This window comes from Saimiri boliviensis, chromosome 1, assembly GCF_048565385.1.
Source record: "Saimiri boliviensis isolate mSaiBol1 chromosome 1, mSaiBol1.pri, whole genome shotgun sequence".
NCBI classification, from domain to species: Eukaryota; Metazoa; Chordata; class Mammalia; order Primates; family Cebidae; genus Saimiri; species Saimiri boliviensis.
This window is the reverse complement of record NC_133449.1, coordinates 242,216,439-242,237,272: the sequence shown is the minus strand read 5'-3', so window position 1 is coordinate 242,237,272 and position 20,834 is coordinate 242,216,439. Positions and strand designations below refer to the sequence as shown.

At 35.4% G+C, this 20,834-nt stretch overlaps 1 protein-coding gene and 1 pseudogene across 1 annotated transcript in view; one reads left to right on the top strand and one right to left on the bottom strand.

The window, feature by feature from the left end:
* ADAMTS6 (ADAM metallopeptidase with thrombospondin type 1 motif 6) overlaps positions 1 to 20,834 on the bottom strand; it is a 348,499-nt gene that overhangs the window by 34,337 nt on the left and 293,328 nt on the right. Inside the window, exons 19-21 of the mRNA XM_039469458.2 lie at positions 19,512 to 19,675; positions 18,977 to 19,115; positions 1,042 to 1,171 (exon numbers count right to left, since the gene is read on the bottom strand). Of these exons, the coding sequence (XP_039325392.1) occupies positions 1,042 to 1,171; positions 18,977 to 19,115; positions 19,512 to 19,675 (433 nt within the window). The remainder of the gene's footprint in view (positions 1 to 1,041; positions 1,172 to 18,976; positions 19,116 to 19,511; positions 19,676 to 20,834) is intronic.
* On the top strand, positions 10,652 to 14,891 carry LOC120363308 (large ribosomal subunit protein uL18 pseudogene; annotated as a pseudogene).

The window sequence follows — 20,834 nt, the reverse complement described above, 5'->3', positions numbered from 1 at the left end:
TAAATCCCATGTTTTTGTAATTACACTTTTAGAAAAGCTTCACTATAAAGTTTTTCTCTCCAGCAAAGTGTTTGGGACATACAAATTCATTTGCTTATTCTCTTTTGCCTTATCAGTTTCATGTTGGGATAGTTAACTAACCAGGCAGATAACAGTTCATTTCTCAAACAAGAATGAAATGCCATTCCTACATGTTTTCTCTTGCAGTTGTCAGTCAGGCAAAATCTCTACAAAGACTACTTTTGTTGTGATCAACTCAACATCCTTTATCTTTTTTCTCATAATCATTGACTTTTGCTCAATGAAGAAACCTTTCTGTTCTTACAGATTATAGTGTGGCTCATTGAGAGCAGGTCTCATTTAAAACCATCATTAAAATGAATGGGGTCTCTTCTTGTTAATTCCTTTACAGTGAGTTGTAATTGCTGCATTAATCAACAGAAAGAGTCCAAAGTATACCTCTATGCCTGTCCCCAACACTCAGAAGATAGGATACCTTACAACAACAGAACTTAAAATTGGGTCAGCAAATTAAAGCCCTGATATTCTATTCCAGAGTATTTCTAAACCATTTTAAAAGTCTTTAGGGCTTTAGGACAAATACCTGGAAAAGACAGGAGTATAAATAAATCACTATATTTTATTAAATCTAAGACTTTTTTTTATGTGCCATTAGGAAAGGGGAAAACTGTCAATTATTATCATAAGACACCATTAGCTGCAAGTTGTATCCTAGTTTCAGAGATGTTAAAATGTAAAAAGATACGTGCTTTAGAACTGATGAAATATGATCATTTCCAGCATCATTTAAGGACCAAATTCATTGAAGTTCCTGCTTTAATGAAGTTAATAACTGAAATCTATAAATAGGAATCTTTGCTCAGTAAAAGGGACATCAAGATTCTTCCCTCTCAAGATGTTTTCTTCCTTTTTTCCAGCCTAATTTATTCTTATCATATAAATATATTTCCAAACATGAATACATAATGTTTTTCTCTTTGCACCTGAAGAAAATAATTCTCACTTCTGTCCCTTACTTACTCGGGTGGGCAGGGCTCAGTGTTGCAGGCTCTTTGATTTTCAGGTGGCTTACTGTCAGGGTCACAGTAATTGTTCTGGACAATGGAGTTGTCATCCAACCTTTTACAGACCACCTCCTGTCTTTGGACACCTTGAGAAAAGGAGGACATCATTAATTGAAGAGAAGTTTACCTTCCATTAAGTTAGGTATGCATAGCTTTCCTCTGTGGGGAATTGCCCTCACTGGGTCGCTGCCGTCTTATCTGTTCCACACGGGGCTGCTTCTCTAAAATGGAGAGAAGACCTGGTCATTACACTGAAATTTTAGGCAAAGTTATTGTTCTCATATTTAGAAATGTAACTATTTCAAGTCCAGAAAAAAAACTACTGGTAATCTTAAACAATTTTATTCCCATTTGTAAATTCTTCTTCGTGCTTTCCTTAAAAAACAAACAAAACAACAGATTTCAATTTCCCAAAATATTATCAGATAAAATGTACAAATATACATTTCAATGCAAAACAATGGTTGTATGTTTATTTAAAAATAGAACAATAGGGGCGAATTTACTTTTTGATATTTTGTAGAACAAATCTCATCTATTCAATTTTTGTTATGAATACATCACATCCACACATTTCATTTCTTCTTCCATTTATATATTTATTTTTCTAAAAGCCCATTCACTGTTTAGTAATTAGAGATTGCAGTGGGCCTCTTTTGAACCATAACCAACTAGTTTGTTTATTCCAACAGAGTTGACTCCCTGTTGATTATACCATTGTCAAAGAAAAAGATATATAGTTCATTCAAATATTAACTTATGAATAGTTATTTTAAAAAATTAGTCTATGTCATCTTTTACCACAGCTAAAAATATTGCCATACAGTTTATAAAATATTAAATATATGTTAATTGTTTATTGGCAAAGATATTCACCACAACTCGCTCACATTTCACAAAATACAAAGACACACACAAACACACACTCGTATTTGTAAATGTTCATGGTGAACAGATTTTATGTACATTCATTTTCTCTTTAGTGTCAAGAAATCAAAAGAAGCAGATAGGTGTATCAAAGAGAAACAAGTCAAACTACAAGACAATGCTAAATATTTTAGATCATATTGGGTAACAGGTTACTCCTGACAACAGAAATAAAAGCACAAACTAAGCTATTCCGCATTCATCCACCCCATCTCTATAAACAGGTAGGCTAAATTACCCAGAAAGAGTTGTAAAAGCAGCATTAGCAGTATCCAGGAAACCACAGCTTCACACCTAGCTAATCCCACACAATCATTCAGTTGTTTTTCTTTTTTGCCCCAGTTTTAAGTAATAATGCCCTAAAAAAATTGTGATCATAAGTTAGGGAAATACATGTGAAACAGGATTATTCAGTGAAGGAAACTGTCACCTAAAGAGCTAGACACCAAGTGCTTCCTCCAAGGTCCCATAAATCACAGAAATTCTGCAGGTGGGAGTGCCTCTGTTAGCATGTTATGCGTACCTTTAACTAAGCCCTTTAAATTTAAAGACTGACAGGGCCAACTATTAAATCCACCAAGCTCAGGAGACTTAAATCCTGTAGCATCCATGACAGTGGTGAGCAGTTAAAGAAAGTCTTTTTTATTGCTTGCAGTGACCCAGGGCTCTTACTGATCACCTTCTGCAACCAGTTTTTATGTTTTCTAAACTTAGGAGTCTTAAACATAGTCAAACAATTTACTGGCAAAACATCCTAGAGTAGGTATTGTATTCCTTCCTTCCCAACCCCTAAAATAAGCCAAATGACTAAGTTTATGTGACGACAACAGTTTGGAATTTTTTAACTATTAAACTTTAGATTTTTTGAGGAAAGAATGATTCACATCAGGCATAGTTGTGATCCATTCACAGATGTTCCATGATACTCATCAGATATCTCTCCACTGTGTCATTCCAGTGGGCAGATAACTAGGTCCATGTGGTCCACCTAGACAGATATCTCTACCATTAGTCACAGGATTCAGCTACCAACTGCAACAGTGACTCGGATTATCCATCCACCCTGGTTCAATATTTTGCCTCTATCAAGGAGAGCAGGGGATTTTTTTTTAAATAAGTTAGTGTGATTTTTTTTTTAAAGTCATTCAGATATGACTATACTTGAAACAAGAACATTGGCATTTGGTAACATATCTGAGTTACTTCTCAGGAAAGATATAAACATTCTCAACACTACAAAATACAACTGATCTGGTTTTGTTTCAGTGGCAGAAACATTAATTCAGTTTCCTAGGGTTAAGTTAAAGAAAGAATTTTATCTTGACTTGTAGAAACTGAATTAAGTCAAGATAATCTTTCTTCAACTTAACCCTAGAAATGTTGCTTGGCTATAATTACATTTGTTTTCAAAAGTAGCCTTTATTGCAAAAGTAGGGCCTCTGCAATTTGAATCATAGATGAGATACACGTTAGTAGATCTTCGATAAATTTAAGATACATTCTAACCACATATGTATCTTGAAAAAATTTTGGTACATAATATTTGTTATTAAAAATTTGGAAAATTACACAAAACCACAAAAAAGAAAATAAAACTGACCCATAGTCCAGTGTTTTGTTCCAGACCCCTTTACTTTCAGGGCTATTTTGCTCTTTAGTAGGATCCAGTAATTAGTTTAAAAATTATATATCTACCCAAACTAAAACTGTCAGCTAAATGCAGTTAGCAGGTCATTCATTCATTTACTCATTCACTCATTCATTCAACAGAGATAGTTACTAAACCAAAGGCATTGTGTTTATGACATATAAACACTGTATCTCCTATGAGATATTGAGCTAAGTGCTAAGAATTATGAATTGACTTAATTTTGATCATGCCTTCCTTCCAGACTTCTTAAAAACTGAGAATTAAGAGTACTTGGGGTTCATTTCAGCTTCAAAATTTCAGAATGCTGTATTTTAGGAAGTAAAAATTAAAATCCTTGAATAGACAGCTGAAATTGCTCTATATTTTATGAAGATGCATTTTTTTCCTTGCATTCATCTTTTATTAATTTTCTTCTAGAATATTATATTAGACAGTGTGGTATTTCACACTCAAGAGTTAACTATACCAGTAATCTATTCCAAATCTTCCTACAACATGGTACTATCTTCCTCCAATAGCATGCAAAGCTCCTTCCAACTACTACTACCACACTTGGCAGGTTTACAGATTTTTTTTTTCTTTTAAAGTCAGTAGCAACAGGATAACTCTATAAACCAATGCATCTAAATGAGTAGGTTTTTAAACACATACTTTTGAATTAAGGGAAATGCAGCTTTTAACTTTAGAAAGTAGAAAATACAGATAAACTGGAAATAATCTAAACAAAGTCCACAAGAGAAATGATTGAGTTTAGATTCTTTTTATATGATCAAGCCTCTTGTACATAACTTCTTTTAAAGTAGTCTGTAAAACATTGCTAAGATGTTGATTTTAAACCCAGTTGGGAATAATTACATCCAGTTATATAAAACCACTATGCTTTCAAATCTAAAGACTTATAGTTTATAACCAAAACATAAAATATCCACATGACCAGCCAGTGTGTACCTAATCAAAAACAAAATTCTAGTGTCTTAGTGTCCAGATTCCTGGAGATTAGCAGATGTTCTGTAGAATTTAATAAAAATGCACTAATTATATTTTATTCTTAAATACCTAAAGTTACTGGTATGCAAAAGGTATATACATGTTTTTTTTTTTTAATGCAGTCCTTCCATGCTTAAAAAAAGTAATGGCTTCATATTACAAAAGTTAGTTATAAAAGATGACACTGTGGGCCAGGTGTGGTGGCTCATACCTGTAATCCCAGCACTTTGGGAGGCCGAGGTGGGCAGATAACCTGAGGTCAGGAGTTCAAGACTAGCCTGGCCAACATGGTGAAACCCCATCTCTACTAAAAATACAAAATTAGCTGGGTGTGGTGGCGTGCACCTGTAATCTCAGGTACTTGGGAGGCTGAGGCAGGAGAGTCACTTGAAACCAGGAGGCAGAGGTTGCAGTGAGCCCAGATTGCACCACTGCACTTCAGCCTGGGCAAGAGTGAAACTCCATCTCAAAAAAAAAAAAAAAAAAGAAATGACATTGACAATATACATTTACTTTAAACCCACTACAAAAGGTATATTCTGTTCAGAGACTTTCAATTTGCTTATCTTTTCATTCTTTGATACTAAAGATTCAAATATGATGTTCCTTAACATGGAAATGTAACCCTCACTTTTTGTCCATAAGTTTAAATGTCAGATCCTATATTTAATTTTCTGCCAATAGTTAAAAGTTAAAGACCTATTTGTCCACCAAAGGTTCTTTGATACAATGGGAAGAAGGGAAACTCCATTTGAATCACTGCTCTAGCTACACACCAAGAAACGGCTTTAACGGTATTTTGACACAGTATATGCCACAGGAAAATGTGCAAGCAGCCCACCAAATGGCAAATGAGTCCTGGATGGAAACCATCTGCTGTTCTTACTCTAGGCCGTGGTGGTTCAAGGGAGTTCCAGTCTGAGCAAAGACTTCAGAGACCATCACTCCTCTTTATTTCTTGCCTCCATTCCAATCCCTCTATTCCTCTTATCAGCTGCCCAATGTTCTCATGTGTTCCTATCTCTCTCTTCTTTCAGAGAATTAATTTTGTAAACTCATTTTAACACAGTATTTTGCAAAATATTGCTTTTCTCGGTGCAATTTACCATCTTAAAAGTAGAAAGAAGGCACTCGATGCTTAGAAATTACAATTTGAATTTAATTTGAAAGGGTGATATATGTTAAACCAAGAAGGATGGTGGTGTGGGGGGGTGGTTAGGGGCAGGTGAAAGACCTTCTAGGTCCTCTCAAACCTACTCATCAGACACATCATTTCAGTGATAGATCATGTAATGGATAAATGGGTATTCTATTAACCACCTGTGAGTGAGTTAATAAAGAAAAGAAAGAGAAGTATAAATGTATTATTAGAATTGATGGGCTAACCAACATCTAAATAACTTAACCTAATGGCATAGCACACCATATCTTCCTAAGAAACGGTTTTCTCAAGAGAAAGGGGGAAAACATTAAAAAGTCAGAGCTTGTACTAAAAATGTGGCTGGTGGCTAAGGCAACAATTTGCTTAACCACAGCATCCAAAGTATCTAGCAACCAAGACAACACTATATAACTACAGTATACAGACATATGGTCAGCAATATTAATTTAATTTAAACCTTTAAGGCAGATAGCATCCAAAGAGTGACAAGTGCCAGGAAAAAAAATGTCTCTCCGCTCTGCCTTTCACTGCTGGAATCTGGCTGTTGTGCCGTGTGATTGTTGGCCAGACACAAGCATTTGCAGGGCAGAGAAAAGCCCATCTGCCTTAGATCTAATAGCTGGAACCCAGGGTACCCATCAACTCCACCCACATGGTTCCTTCTTCTGAAGAGCCTCTTGCTAATTTTTATCTTTTAAAGGCTTCCCTTCTCTGCCTTTTCAGTGTCTTTCCTTCTGTCCTATGCAAAACCGGATGTTCTAAGGAAACAGGATGATTGAAAGCAAAATGTAGCTCTAAAAAGATTGTATTTTTGTAGAACGACTGTGTTTAGTAATGGTAGGGTAGAACATACTTATACTGAGCTTATCCCTGGAAAGAATTCCTATTACTCCTTAGCTATTAAAAGTAGCCTTTTCCATATAAAGTATCTAGCTTTTTAACTCATTTAGCTTCTACCATGTCTAATGTATAATTTTTTAGTACTATAAGGAAGAAAGTTACTGAGTAAGACTGTCTTGCCCTCAATAAGATTAAAATGGGGGGTGGGGTGGTATAGGGCAAGTATTATTAAAATTATATTACACGATAGAAGAGATCTAAAAAATAGTGCATTTTCAGGTCTAATATTTTTAGTTTATAGTTTCCTTATTTTGTCTTATTATTGTCTGATTTCTCTTTTCTTGGTCCTCAATGATCTGAAGAACTCTTTTCATAGTCAAATTACTATATCATTACCTTTCACTTTATCTTGTTCTTTTGTTTTTTTCTCACCCCCAATTCTGCCATGTTTAGTTATCTCTTTTTGAGTTCTAAGTGGTTTAGCTAAATGACCTATGGCAAGTTTTCAAATGAGATAATCAAATACATAAAGATAATTTAGATTATTTCTTCAAGAGTCAAAATTCTATAAAAGTTGCCTTCTCTTCTCTCCCTCCACATTTCAACTGCTTAACAATTTTTTCCCACCATTTCTCTCTCTTATGTGTCTGCTTTTCCTCTGTATTCCACAGAGTAAGTCTAGAAAACAGGCAGGTTTCTTTTCATTTGGTTTTGTAGTCTTGTTTCAGTGCCTAAGTTTGTACCACTGTGAGGTACATGTCAAAGGGGTTACACATGTCAAGAGGGAGAATACTAAGTAGAAATAGGAATCTGTGAAAGGCAAGTTTCCTAATATAAAGAATTAAATCATGCTGGGTGTGGTGGCTCACCCCTGTAATCTCAGCAACTCAGGAGGCTGAGGCAGGAGGATCACTTGAGGTTAGGAGTTCTAGGCTGCAGTGAATTACTACTGTGCCACTGCATTCCAGCCTGAGCAACAGAGCAAGACCCTCTCTCTAGAAAAGTAAAAAATGGATTAGTCATATAGACTAGAGATTATTTCATACTAGAAAGTAATCTCTGTGACTCTAACTAAGAGCTTGTTTTTGGTATTTTATTTAAATTTTAGAGGAATATTGTTGAGAGTTCAAAGGTCTTGAGCTTCTTCCACACAGTGTGATGTATTTATCATCAACAGACAGGCATTTCTTTTAAACATATATGAATTCCATTTCTTGGAACCAAATCTTGAAATATTTCAGATTTGAGTTAAAATAAGGATATAATTTTAATTGTTTAGCTTTTAAGCTAAAATCCTCATTTTCTTCAAGTAAAAATGGAAATACTAATATAAGTTCCCACAAAATCAGGATGATCATGCTTACCATAATAAAAGGCTTTATATTCTCCAAAAGTATTTTATGCATTTAACCTTATAAAGATGAATAATGTTATGACTGTTAAAATACTATTTTGGAAAGAATTTTTGTGAAGTGAAACATGACCTGTGGTATACAGATCATTAATACAATAGGAATGCACTCAAACTTTGGTTTCAGCCTCACCCAAGTTTTTCACTGAGTGAATATGTATCCAAACCTTGCTTATGTTAGGGAAGAATATAATCACTAAAGCAATAGAAATGATGACAGAGGACTGAAGAAATGATGAAACAGTACTGGGGGAATATTTTGGCTTAGCAGAGATTTCTTGTCTTCAGTTATAAATCTTCACATTAGAGAAAATGCAACCCACAACATGAAGAAGTAACAGTAAAACATGTCAAGATTATAAAGAAAACCCTTCATATGTAAGACTTTAAGCTTAAGTTATATTGAAAATCTACATGAGAATTCAAAGAATTGTTGTAAAAGTAGTTATATAGGGGAAGCCATATACTTAAGGAAAAAAGATAAATGAAAATTATTACAGATAAATAAATGAACACACATAGTTGCTTCCAGAAATGTGAACAAACCATGAACAAGAGTTTGTATAGAAGAGTTACTCTGTAATCTCAAGAGCCAAGTTATATAAGAACCCAGTAAAGTTAATGATTACAGAGGCTAGGATCTCAGGGACTGTGATGTTCACAGGTGCCCTGTTATGATGCCAGATACGGCTAATCCCGTGTTAAAGGACACTCTTCCTTCACAATATTGAGTGACCTGAGAGGAGGGAATTGTGGGAGAGAGTGAAGAGGGAGATGTCATGGTTAATGCAGTGACAGACCATTGTCTAGTCCTACAAGTATATTATTTTTCAAAGATCAAAGTGAAGACTAGGGAATAATGATGAACAAAGCTTTATTCTTTCTAAACTCAAGTCATTTTTTACAGGGGATTTGTATAATTTTTAAAATCTCAGTGATCTGTTTTATACAGGACTCAAATGTAAAAGGACCTTCATGGTTTCAAAAAATAATAGTATACTGTACCACCCCACACAGAAACTATCTTTCACAGGGAATTTTTCTTAAAAACTAATTATATAAGTTTCTTCACAGGGAAATTAATGGCACTGAATAAAGTGCTTTTAACTATTCAAACTGAAGTTTCCATCTGTTATCTTTTATTTAACTCTGAAAGTAACTAAGATAAGCACATTTAGTTATAAGATCCAACCTTTTTATGTCTTTTACATTTAATTTCAAACAGGTCTATTTTGAATCCTGAAAAAAAAAAAAAAACCAACTGGACTTTGTTTTCCTCTGCTCCATTTTGGGGCTCCTCTGCTTTGAGTTTCTGTGAAAGTTACAGTGAATGTGTCCTTTATAAGCTTCAATACAAGTGTTAGTCATTATTTTTGTTATTATGTCTGTAAAACTGAAGTCTCAAAACCCTTGTTTGTTTGAAGCACATTCTGTTAGTGCACTAATAATGTGAATTAACCTCTTAGTGATTATTAAATGTGTTAGACATCTTAGAATGGACAAAAAATTAAAAGGACATCTGTGAAAATATGAAGCATTTGTCTCTGTTTTATCGGATACTTTGAGAGCTAATCTCTTTTAGTCAGCTGTTAGTACTGGCCTAAAGACTGTACTACATATTTTCTAATAACTACTTTTAAAAAATAATATAAAAACTGTCATTTTAGAATGGAGTACTATACTTTTAAGTGTATATTATGCTTTTGTTGTATCATTCCTGAAAACAATAAAATACATAACATGAACATACCACATTTCCATAGAAACAATGTAGAAATATCCAACTTCTAAAAGGGGCCAAGGCATGATAGATTTGTTAAAAATAATCTGAAAATTGTGTTATTAATAAATAGAATAATATAGGCTATCACATAAACTTGTTAGTTGTCAGGAAAGAAGAAGTTGCTGATAATTTCTCCTTTAAATGTACAGTTCCTTCCTTTTTTTCTTTTGCTTTAATCACCCACCATTCTTACCCCAAACTAACAGTGATAGAAGAAGGAAACATATTCAGGAGGACACATCAGAAGGAATATAGATATGAGAGAGAAATTTACATATTATTCAAAACCTCTAGTCCCTTAGCTAGAAGTACAGAAGAGTCTCTAGTTTTAAATTTTGAACATTATCAGGGTCCTGAATAATGAGCTTATATGCATTTATTTTCTTTCTTGAAATGAAATTCAATGCACCTAGTGAAAGGGAGTTAGGTGACATTTTTATCCAACTTTAATGATACTCATTTTACCCTATATCAGGGGTTCTCAAACTTTTTCAGTTCACAATATCCTTAGTATCTCTAATTTTTAAGATAATATCCCCAAGACAGAAAAAAATGACTAAGAGTTTTGCTTAGTAGTTAGTTCCAAATAACTTATTTGTAATAATTTGTATGCTGTAAGATCAATATTGCTGTTTCCCCTGAAAATGTACAGTGTTCTGCAGTGCCCTCGTGCGTCTGTTGCAGTGCCTTTGGGCACCTTTGTACAGTTTGAAAAACATGATCCCATACCAGGAAAATTCAGAATAGTAGTTGGAAATCATATAAATCATCTTAAAAATCTCAAAGAGTAGAAACCAGCTACAACATGTATAAGAATCTAGATGAATCAGGTAGACTCGAAAAGTAAAATAAAAAGAAATTGTCCTAGCTCAAAAGAAGAAAGATATAAATATCTTCTATGTTTATATGCTGTTCTCTCTCTCTCTCTCTCTCATACACACACACACACACACACACACACACACACACACACACAAATACACACATACATACACAGACTCATAAATTAGGCTTAAAATGACATTCAGGGAAGAAAAAGTATAATAAATACAAAAAGCATCAAACATACAAATAAACTTTGACTATGTAAATATAAAAAGAAAAGTAATTTTAGCATTTTAAATAGTCAATGATGATTAATTAGAAACATTCCTGTATAACCATATATGTAAAATAAAATCTATGTTCTTTGATCTTCAAACAAAATAAAAAATATCTCTAACAGTAAACTTGTCTCCGTCCTACTGTTTCCTAATTTAAGCATAGCTGTAACTTATCTCTTCCCCCAATGAGCTGCAAAGAAATGTTTAGCAGAGAGATGCTTTTGTGTATTAGCAGAAACTTGACCAAGTTAAGTTCTTTGGTATGCAAGTTTCGTACTTCTACACAAAGAGGAAGAAAGAAAAATCTAGAAAAAAAACAATTTGGAGAAAGTAATGAGGAACGTCAATAGAGCCAATGGCAGGACAAAGACTGTATATTTAAAATATAAATATAAAATTGTAATAAACATAAAATATATGTATTACTGATATTTATTTATACTGTAAATAAAGTTTTCTTAAGGTTTATTTTCTAACAGAACAGTTGCAAAGTTAAATACAACACTACAGCATCAATTATCAGTTAACGGGATTTAGATGGTTTCATTTTAAAGCCTAAGCATTGTATAATATTAAATAAGAAGAGGGGACGGGAGTAAAATGAGAATGGTATGAACAGAGGGAAATGAGAACACACTCAGAAATGTAGGGTAGAAAATTATCATGAATATTGCTGTTTTCTGCAAAGATAATTCACTTAAAGAAAGTAATTTCTTAAAAATTTGAAGGCCTTCTCTGATAAGAACTGTAATTTAAGAGAAAACTTAATATTGTTTTCCCTGTTCATAAATATCGAGTTCAAACAGGGGCCATGTGCCTCTTATATTCTGACTTGTGCATCTAAATTAGAGTTGGTCGAATACCCAATCATCTACTCATTTTAGCTCTGTCAGTATCAGATAAATTTGAAATTAGAATAAAGAGTTTTGGGAAATCTGTTTAGCACAATTTCAGTCAGTTTTAAAAGCACTTATTACATTAATTGGATGCTTATAAATGATCCATCGAGTGGAGGAAGACTGTAAATATATAGGCATGTCCAAGGCCAACAGCTATATTAAACAAAATTATGAAATTAAGTGGCATGCTAGCCCTTGTTTCATTCCCTTCTCTGATGTCCCTATCTACTATCCCATCCCAGATACTCATTCCAAAATCTTGTAACCTTAGCATTCAACTAGTAGCCATGTAAAGACAGAGATATGTGTTAGTAATGCTCTCAGAGATATTTGCATCTTAATGTGAATTTTTTTGAAGGCTAAAACTTTTAATCAGTTTCAAAGGCAGTACTTCTCAACCTTGGCTGTACATTAGAATTACCTATGGAACTTTTCAAAGCCTGATGCCCAGGCCACATCCCCAGCCTATTAAAGAAGACTCTCTAGGGTGGGAACAAAGTATCTTAATTGTTTAAAGTTCTCCTTGGGTATTCCAATGTGCAGCCAAAGTTAAGAACCAGTACCTCCTTGGAGAGATTGCTCTAGGGAGAGCATTTGACAAAATAAAATTTCAAGCTGGTGAAGGAGATATTTATGGGTGGGGATATATCAGGTTTCTCTACTGAGGCTGCCAACTGGTCAGAAAGCTCTTTTTATTACAAGAGAACACCACATTACTACATTAAAAAGGTCACTAGAGACTAAATTGCTAGGTCTTGATTTCAGCAAATTACTTGAATTCTATCTATAAATTATTACTAATAATATCAATGCCTATCTTATGTAGCTACTGAGGATGATCAAATGAAATATAGGAACAGGGAATGTTTTGTAAACTTTACAATTTTATTATTATATAGCTGAGCAATAGAACCACCTGTCCAAAAAGATTAGTGATAATATGGTTACAACTATAATATGGATTATTACCCAAAAGATTTGTAACTCTGTTTTAGTAGGCATTTACTTTAGGAAATCTAAGTGTCTAGCCCAGAGCCTTGAAGTATAGTTCCTGAGCCAGTAGTACCAGCATCACCTGAAAACGTAGAAATGTAAATTCTTAAAGCCTCCCCTAGACTACTGAATCAGAAATTGTTGGTAGAACATAGCACTCTGTGTCCTAAAAAACAAAGTAAACCTCCAGGTAATTCTGACATAGGTGCTTAAATCTGAGAACCACACATCTAGCCAAACATCAGTAAAAAGAGAATATGTATGACTAAAACCAAAGGATGAATGTACAATATTTCTTATTTGAAACTTTAGAAGTCACAGTGAATAGGTATACCGGCATAAATTACTACTTTAAAAAATCTCCTAAAGCTTTGTTTTTTAATACAACTTTCACTACCCACCCAAGATTTATTAATTAAAACCTGATTATAATAATTAATCCAACAGTAGCATATAAATGTGGGAGTCAGTAAATTACAATGTATAAAATAACTTTGGGTAAGGAATACAGAAACAAACTCTAGTAGCAATGGTTCTGAAAATAGTCATGTTTTTGGGCTTGGATTTCTCTCTGAGGAAGAGTCACAGCTGTATCTCAAAAATCACACATATCCTGAAGACAACACCCCATAGCCTCTCAATGTTCCTTATGAAGCTAAGGAAGTGTTTCATCACTGACTCAGAGAAAAGACCATTACTTGGACTGAATCACCAATGTTTCCTGCAGCATTAGATTTGTCACTGGATCTGCTAAGCAACAGAAAAAGTCTCAAACTTCTTATCTTAAAAGACCTCATAAGAGAAAGCTATCATTATTGCTCCCAAACTCAATTAAAGCCCGAAGGTCTTGATATTAATAACACATATGCAGGATAATAACAAGTGAGAACACTGGAAGATCTTTTGAGACAGCTACTGAAAGTTCTTTGAGATCTTTCTTTTTTTCTCTTTTCCATTTAAAAGAACTTTGACAGCCTCAAGGCACCCAGCACCTCCTTGGAGAGATGAGCATGGAGTATCCCAGTTAATAACTGACTTTACCCCTTTTATCCACCTAGCACTGCTGGAACTCCAGGTCTCTGTCAAGCAGCAGACAACGTGGGTCTCTTCCACAGGATGGGGGTTTATTAAAGTTGTTAAGAATAAGGCTTACTTTGAGAGATACCAAGTGAAATTTAGAAGACGACATGAGGGTAAAACTGATTACTGTGCTCAAAAATGCCTGGTGATACAGGATAAGAATAAATAAAACACACCCAAATACAGGTTGATAGTTCACGTAACAAACAGAGATACCACTTGTCAAACTGCTTATGCTCATATAGAAGGGGATATGATATTCTGCACAGCATATGCGTATGAACTGCCAAAATATGGTGTGAAGACATATTTTGTCTGACAAATGACGCTGTGGCATATTGTATTGGCCCGCTTCTGGCCCACAGGCTTTACAATACGTTTGGCATCGATAAGATCCATGAAGGCCAAGTGTAGGTGATTGGAGACAAATATAATGTGGAAAGCATTGATGTTCAGCCAGGTGCCTTTATCTGCTTTTTGGATGGAGGCCTTGCCAGAACTACCACTGGCAATAAAGTTTTTAGCATCCTTAAGGGAGCTATGGATGGAGGTTTGCCTATCCCTCACAGTTTCAAAAAATTCCCTGGTTATGATTCTGAAAGCAAAGAATTTAAGGTAGAAGAACACCAAGAGCACATCATGGGCCAGAATGTTGCAGATTACATGTGCTACTTAATGAAGGAAAAGATAAAGATGCTTACAAGAAACACCTCTCTCAATACATAAAGAATAGCGTAACTCCAGATATGATGGGGAAGATGTATAAGAAAGCTCATGTTACCATAGGAGAGAATCCAGTGTATGAGAAGAAGCCCAAGAAGGAAGTTAAAACGATGAAGTGGAACCATCCCAAAATGTCCCTTATACAGACAACAGGCTTATTGACAGCAACAACAAAAGAAAAAAAAATAGAAAAAAAAAAAAAGAAAGAAAAAAAAAGATTTGGTACTCATCCTCAGTTTCTGAGTGAAAGCTAGGTAGAAATGACTTTTTGTTAAAAGGTTTCTTAACTCTAAAATGAAGTTTCATTAAAGAGAGGGTGAAACTTGGTTTCTCTTGAGTCAAAGTTCCTAAACCCTAAAATGACTTTACTTCCCTCAATCTTAAGCTTCCTATATTTAAAGAACCAGGGGTTAAAAGTGAGGGTATGTGTAAGAAGAACAACTTCAATCATTGATTCCTGCACTCTATATCCTAGGAAATATTTTCCACCTATTTAAAATAAGCAAGATGACTGGGCACAGTGGTTCACACCTGTAATCACAGCACTTTGGGAGACTGATGCAGGCGGATCATTTGAGGTCAGGAGTTCAAAACCAGCCTGGCCAACATGTTGAAACTCCATCTCTACTAAAAATACAAAAATTACAATAAAAATACAAATATACAAAAATTAGGCATGGTAGTGGGTGCCTGTAGTCCCAGCTACTGGGGAGGCTGAGGTGGGAGAATCGCTTGAACCCGGTATGCAGAGGTTGCAGTGAGCTGAGATCACACCACTGCACTCCAGCCTGGGTGACAGAGCAAGACTCTGTCTCGAAAAAAAAAAAAAACAAAACAAAAGAAAACAAACAAACAAACAAAGTAAACAAGAGAGAAGCTTGGCTTTACTTACCCAAGCTAATTAAAATTATACTATTTTTTGTTGACAAAAGTTTTGCCCCACTCTATAAGTAGCAACTCTAAACTTTCACTTCCCACATTAGAAAAGACAAGCACAAAGATAAAATTGCCAAAATTAATTCCTTTCACTCATTCACTAATCTATAAATGCTTATTGAGTACCTACTGTGTTTCAGATATTGTTATAGGGGCTAAATGAGTCCATAAAAATGCACAGACTTCAGTGAGGAAGACATGGATTCTATGTGTCTAGAGTGCTGGGTGTGGTTTCTCTGTCAGCCAAGACCAGTGACAAACGTGAGTGTGCATCAGAATCACCTGGAGGGCTTGTTAAAACATAGATTAATGGGCTCCACTTGAAGGGTTTCTGTTCAGTAGGTCTGAAATGGGGCACCCAGATTAGCATTTCTAACAAGTTTCTAAATAATGTCTATGCTGCTCATCCAGGACCAGACTTTAAAAACCACTTACCAAGACAAATGGCAGCTCTTCACATCATGCCCTCTGTATCTCTCATCTAAAGAAGGCAATAGCCTCAAAATGCTCATAATCACCCACCACCAAGCTGAATGTGAGTTTCTAAAACCACTTCCAATATCTAAGACCAGGAGCTACAAATCATAGAAAGAAGGAAAAATAACAAGGAAGAGAAAGCTCTCCTTCTAGAGGCTTTTCTCCCTCCCTATTTTTCTTTTATCCTCTACCACAAGAAATCACTTCTATTTCTCAATACAAGTGTTATGGAAAAAAATAACACTGATCTAGACTTTCAACTTTCTGACCTCAACAAAATTATAGTTTTTCTTCCAAATTCAGTTCTCATGGCCTTTTTCCTCTTTTTTTTTTCCTTCTACCCTACAATTCTATTTATTCAGAAAGGAGATTGTCCTTTGTGAACAAATAGAATTGTAGGGTAGAAGGAACATTGAGAATTCATTTAATCCCTTCTTGGTCTCAGACAAGACTGTGTCTAAACCATCCTCAAATATAGCGATTTTAGTACAAAGAAGAACTGGCACTAAGAATTTCCCATTCATCATTCTGTTGCATACTTAAAGATACTAATATGCATCCTCGTAGCTTCCTTTTCTCCAAGCTAATCCACCTCAACTTTAGACTATCCTTATTAAATTTCCTAAACTTTGATTTTAATTCTTCTTTAATAAGTTTATTCCATCTTGCCTCAGGGCCTGAATTACCTATGTACTGCTCTAGAAGACTTTTTGTTGGAATATTCAAAGGGAATAGTTAATTTATAGAATAAAAAGAATTTAATTGGAAAAAAGAAAGACACACATATATATATATATATATATATATATATATATATATATATAAATATATATATATACACACACACACAAATGCCACTAAAAATAATGCAATGGCATGTACTTGATCAATTAGTTGCAAATATTTATTTATTTAAAAATGGTAATATCCTATGGTTTAAAAAACTTTACATTATAAATCACCAGCCATTTTACACATAAAATGGATGGGAACTATAGATCTCTTTTTTTTTTTTTTTCGGACGGAGTTTCGCTCTTGTTACCCAGGCTGGAGTGCAATGGCGCGATCTCGGCTCACCGCAACCTCCGCCTCCTGGGTTCAAGCAATTCTCCTGCCTCAGCCTCCTGAGTAGCTGGGACTACAGGCATGCGCCACCATGCCCAGCTAATGTTTTGTATTTTTAGTAGAGACGGGGTTTCACCATGTTGACCAGGATGGTCTCGATCTTTTGACCTCGTGATCCACCCGCCTCGGCCTCCCAAAGTGTTGGGATTACAGGCTTGAGCCACCGCACCCGGTGGGAACTATAGATCTTTTAAAATTTGTCACAAATTACACATAACCATGTTTCATGATACTTTACATAGTAGAGAACATTAATATCTTATTGTTCATCTTTTTTTCATGTTGTGTAGACTTTATATTGAAATTGGAGTTGTAGTTAATGATTGCTTTAATTCTGTATGAGACTAAAAATACTGAATTAGGCTAGAAGCAATGGCTCACACCTGTAATCCCAGCACTTTGGGAAACTGAGGCAGGAGGAATGTTTGAGGCCAGGAGGTCAAGACAAGCCCAGGTAACACAGTGAGATCTGTCTCTACAAAAATTTAAAAAATTAGCCAGGTGTGGTGGCATGCTCCTGTGGTCCTAGCGACTCAAAAGGCTGATGTGGGAGGGGCACTTGAGCCCAGGAGGTTGAGGCTGCAGTGATCAAGCCACTGCACTCCAGCTTGGGCAGCAGAGCAAGAACCCGTCTCGAAAAAATAGTAGCAAGTAATAAAATAAAATAAAAATACTAAATAGATTACATGATAATTATTTCTCTAAAAATAACTTATTTAAGACTTGAAAATCAGAGTTGTTTAGAAATGCAAATACACAAGACAGAATGAAGTCTATGTAAAATCATTTATTTCTGCATAGTTTAGAAAAGGAGTATAGGTAATACATTAGATGATTTACTTTATTTTAATTTTGCCCATTCTAAATATCACTATTTAAAATTTAATCTTTGCTTCTGGAATGGTGAGGTGATCTAGTCCTGCCTAGGCCTGAGAGACAGGTTTGTTTCCTTGCCTATTAGGATCAAGGTGTACGGTGGAGGCGATGCATTTAGTCTCCAGAGAGAAGGAAGATGCTGCTTGCACAGCACTTCTACTCACCAGTCCATGCAGCAGCAAGGGTGTTGGCTTTGAAGGAAGCCAACTGTCCTGCTCTCCCAGCCAGAGGTAAAGAATTGCATTGGTGGCCACTAGAGGGAGGAGGATTAGGAATAGAGTAAATTGTAGGGAAAAGGAACCCATGAAAAACGCACATGGGACAACCAACACATCACCAACCACTGCCTAGCAGCTACCTCTGAGGGACTGTAATGGGGTCAGTATACACCGTTAACCCAGAACCCAGATACCAGTAATTATTGTAGCATCCCAGTATATAGCCCCTTAACTTTGATAGCAGGAGAAGGGATTTGAATAGGATTGTGGTAGACACACAGGCACACAAACACACACAACAAGCACACAGCCATACATTTTCATCCCCCATTACAACAAGTTGCATCTGTGATGTCTGATTCTTACTCATTTTCTTTTTTAAAACTTTTGATGTTCTTTACCAAGAATGTGTTCACGAAGGCAAACAGCCCACCTTCAAGATAGTCTTGGGAGAAGCATCAGCAGAGACACTCATTGTGCCAAGATGTATTTTACCAACAAATCTGTACACATTACATGAGGTTGAAAACAAATGGAATATAATATAATTAAAGCAAAGTTTCTTTTGCTAAATTACAGCTTGAAGCAAACCTGCAAGAAATGTTTCCAATTAGCTTTTTTAACAAACACAAAGCATAGCTCAGAATATGTTTTGTTCTCCATCTTGCCCTCTGGTTGGGCTGCCTATTAGGCATCTTACCTCCAGCACAAGTAGCTGAGCATTCTGACCAAGGCTGATGATTCCATGTAAAGCCAACTTCATTATCTCCACTGCCAGTCCGAGTGATGGGAACGTTGAACTTATACCTAATTCCCAAATTCTGTTCTTGAAGTAGAACCTGCCATTGAAAACAACTGGTGAAGACAATTAAAATACGATGAGCCTTCATTCAGATATTTATTATTTGTTTTGAAGAAGAAAATGTCAAAACAAGTCTTATAGGAAATTTAAGATAATATAAAATACAGGCATTTATATCAAATTTTCTCCTCCCATTTTCATGGGTATTTTGGAGTCATTGCTTTCACCTGTCTTGTTTGTTTATAAAAATATTATTCAAGCAAGAGCACTATGGCCTTAACTCTGCAGAGTTCTAACACCCTTCGGTAAATCATTTTACCTTTATTTACCTTAATTTCACCACCTGTAAAGCAGAGATAATAAAACCTGTTCCTTCCTATGTCACAAGGGGGAATTACAAACGGAAGAAATACAATGGCAAAGATGCATTTACCATGATGATGAGATTTTCTGAGGTAGGACCTAGAGCTTCCAAGGATTCTGGTTCATCAGTTGGCCTCTTGTAGTGAAAAGCTGTCCCAGCAACATCAAATTTCCTAGGCCAGTCAATAGTCCAGGCACCATTAATATAGTAATCATCTCCTTCAGATTTTAAAGCTAGAAAACAAATCACAATTCACCTAAAAATGTGAAACTTCATTTACCAAAGTGTCACTGATTAATTACTGCAATATACAATGAATATCAATTTCCATTTAGATATATGAATCTTGACCATATTCTTAAATACAAATTAAAATGGTGATTTTTCACATGAATGGTAAGAAGATATTACTTAAATATTTACAGTGTCATTGATAGAAAGCAACAAAAGGTTAACCTGAAGGAATAAATATGTGGAACTAGGAAGGAAAATTGTGACAAAAGGAATAACTAGGGATGAGAGTTAACATGAGGGTGGAGAGCAGACTTTCCTTTCCAAATATTGAAATAGTAATTAAATGGATATGGGGTGGAGACAAACTGTTGTACTTGGACACAGGCTGATGGACAGAACATGAATCAAACAGAGATTTAGGAAATAGACCCAAGTACATAGGGAAATTTTACGTATGATAAAGGAAATGTTGTAAATTAGTAAAGGAGAGATAACAAGAAATGGGGCTAAGACAGAAGACTATCCTTTTGGCAAAAAAATGCTGCATTTATATTTCATTCTTTATATAAGAATAAATGCCACAGCGCCGGGCGCGGTGGCTCAAGCCTGTAATCCCAGCACTTTGGGAGGCCGAGGCGGGTGGATCACGAGGTCGAGAGTTCGAGACCATCCTGGTCGACATGGTGAAACCCCGTCTCTACTAAAAATACAAAAAATCAGCTGGGCATGGTGGCGTGTGCCTGTAATCCCAGCTACTCAGGAGGCTGAGGCAGGAGAATTGCCTGAACCCAGGAGGCGGAGGTTGCGGTGAGCCAAGATCGCGCCATTGCACTCCAGCCTGGGTAACGAGAGCGAAACTCCGCCTCAAAAAAAAAAAAAAAAAAAAAAAAGAATAAATGCCACAATTCAACTCCTAGGCACATATACAAAAGAATTGAAAACAGGTACTCAAACAAATACTTGGACACACATATTCATAGTAGCACTATTTCTAATAGCCCCAAATAAAAAAAACAAGTGTTCATCAATGGATGAATGAATAAACAAACTGTGATTTAATGAAGTCTTGATACAAGCTATAATGTGATGAACCTCAAAAACATTAAGTGGAAGAAACCAGACAGAAAATATCATATATTGTATGCTTTCATTTATATA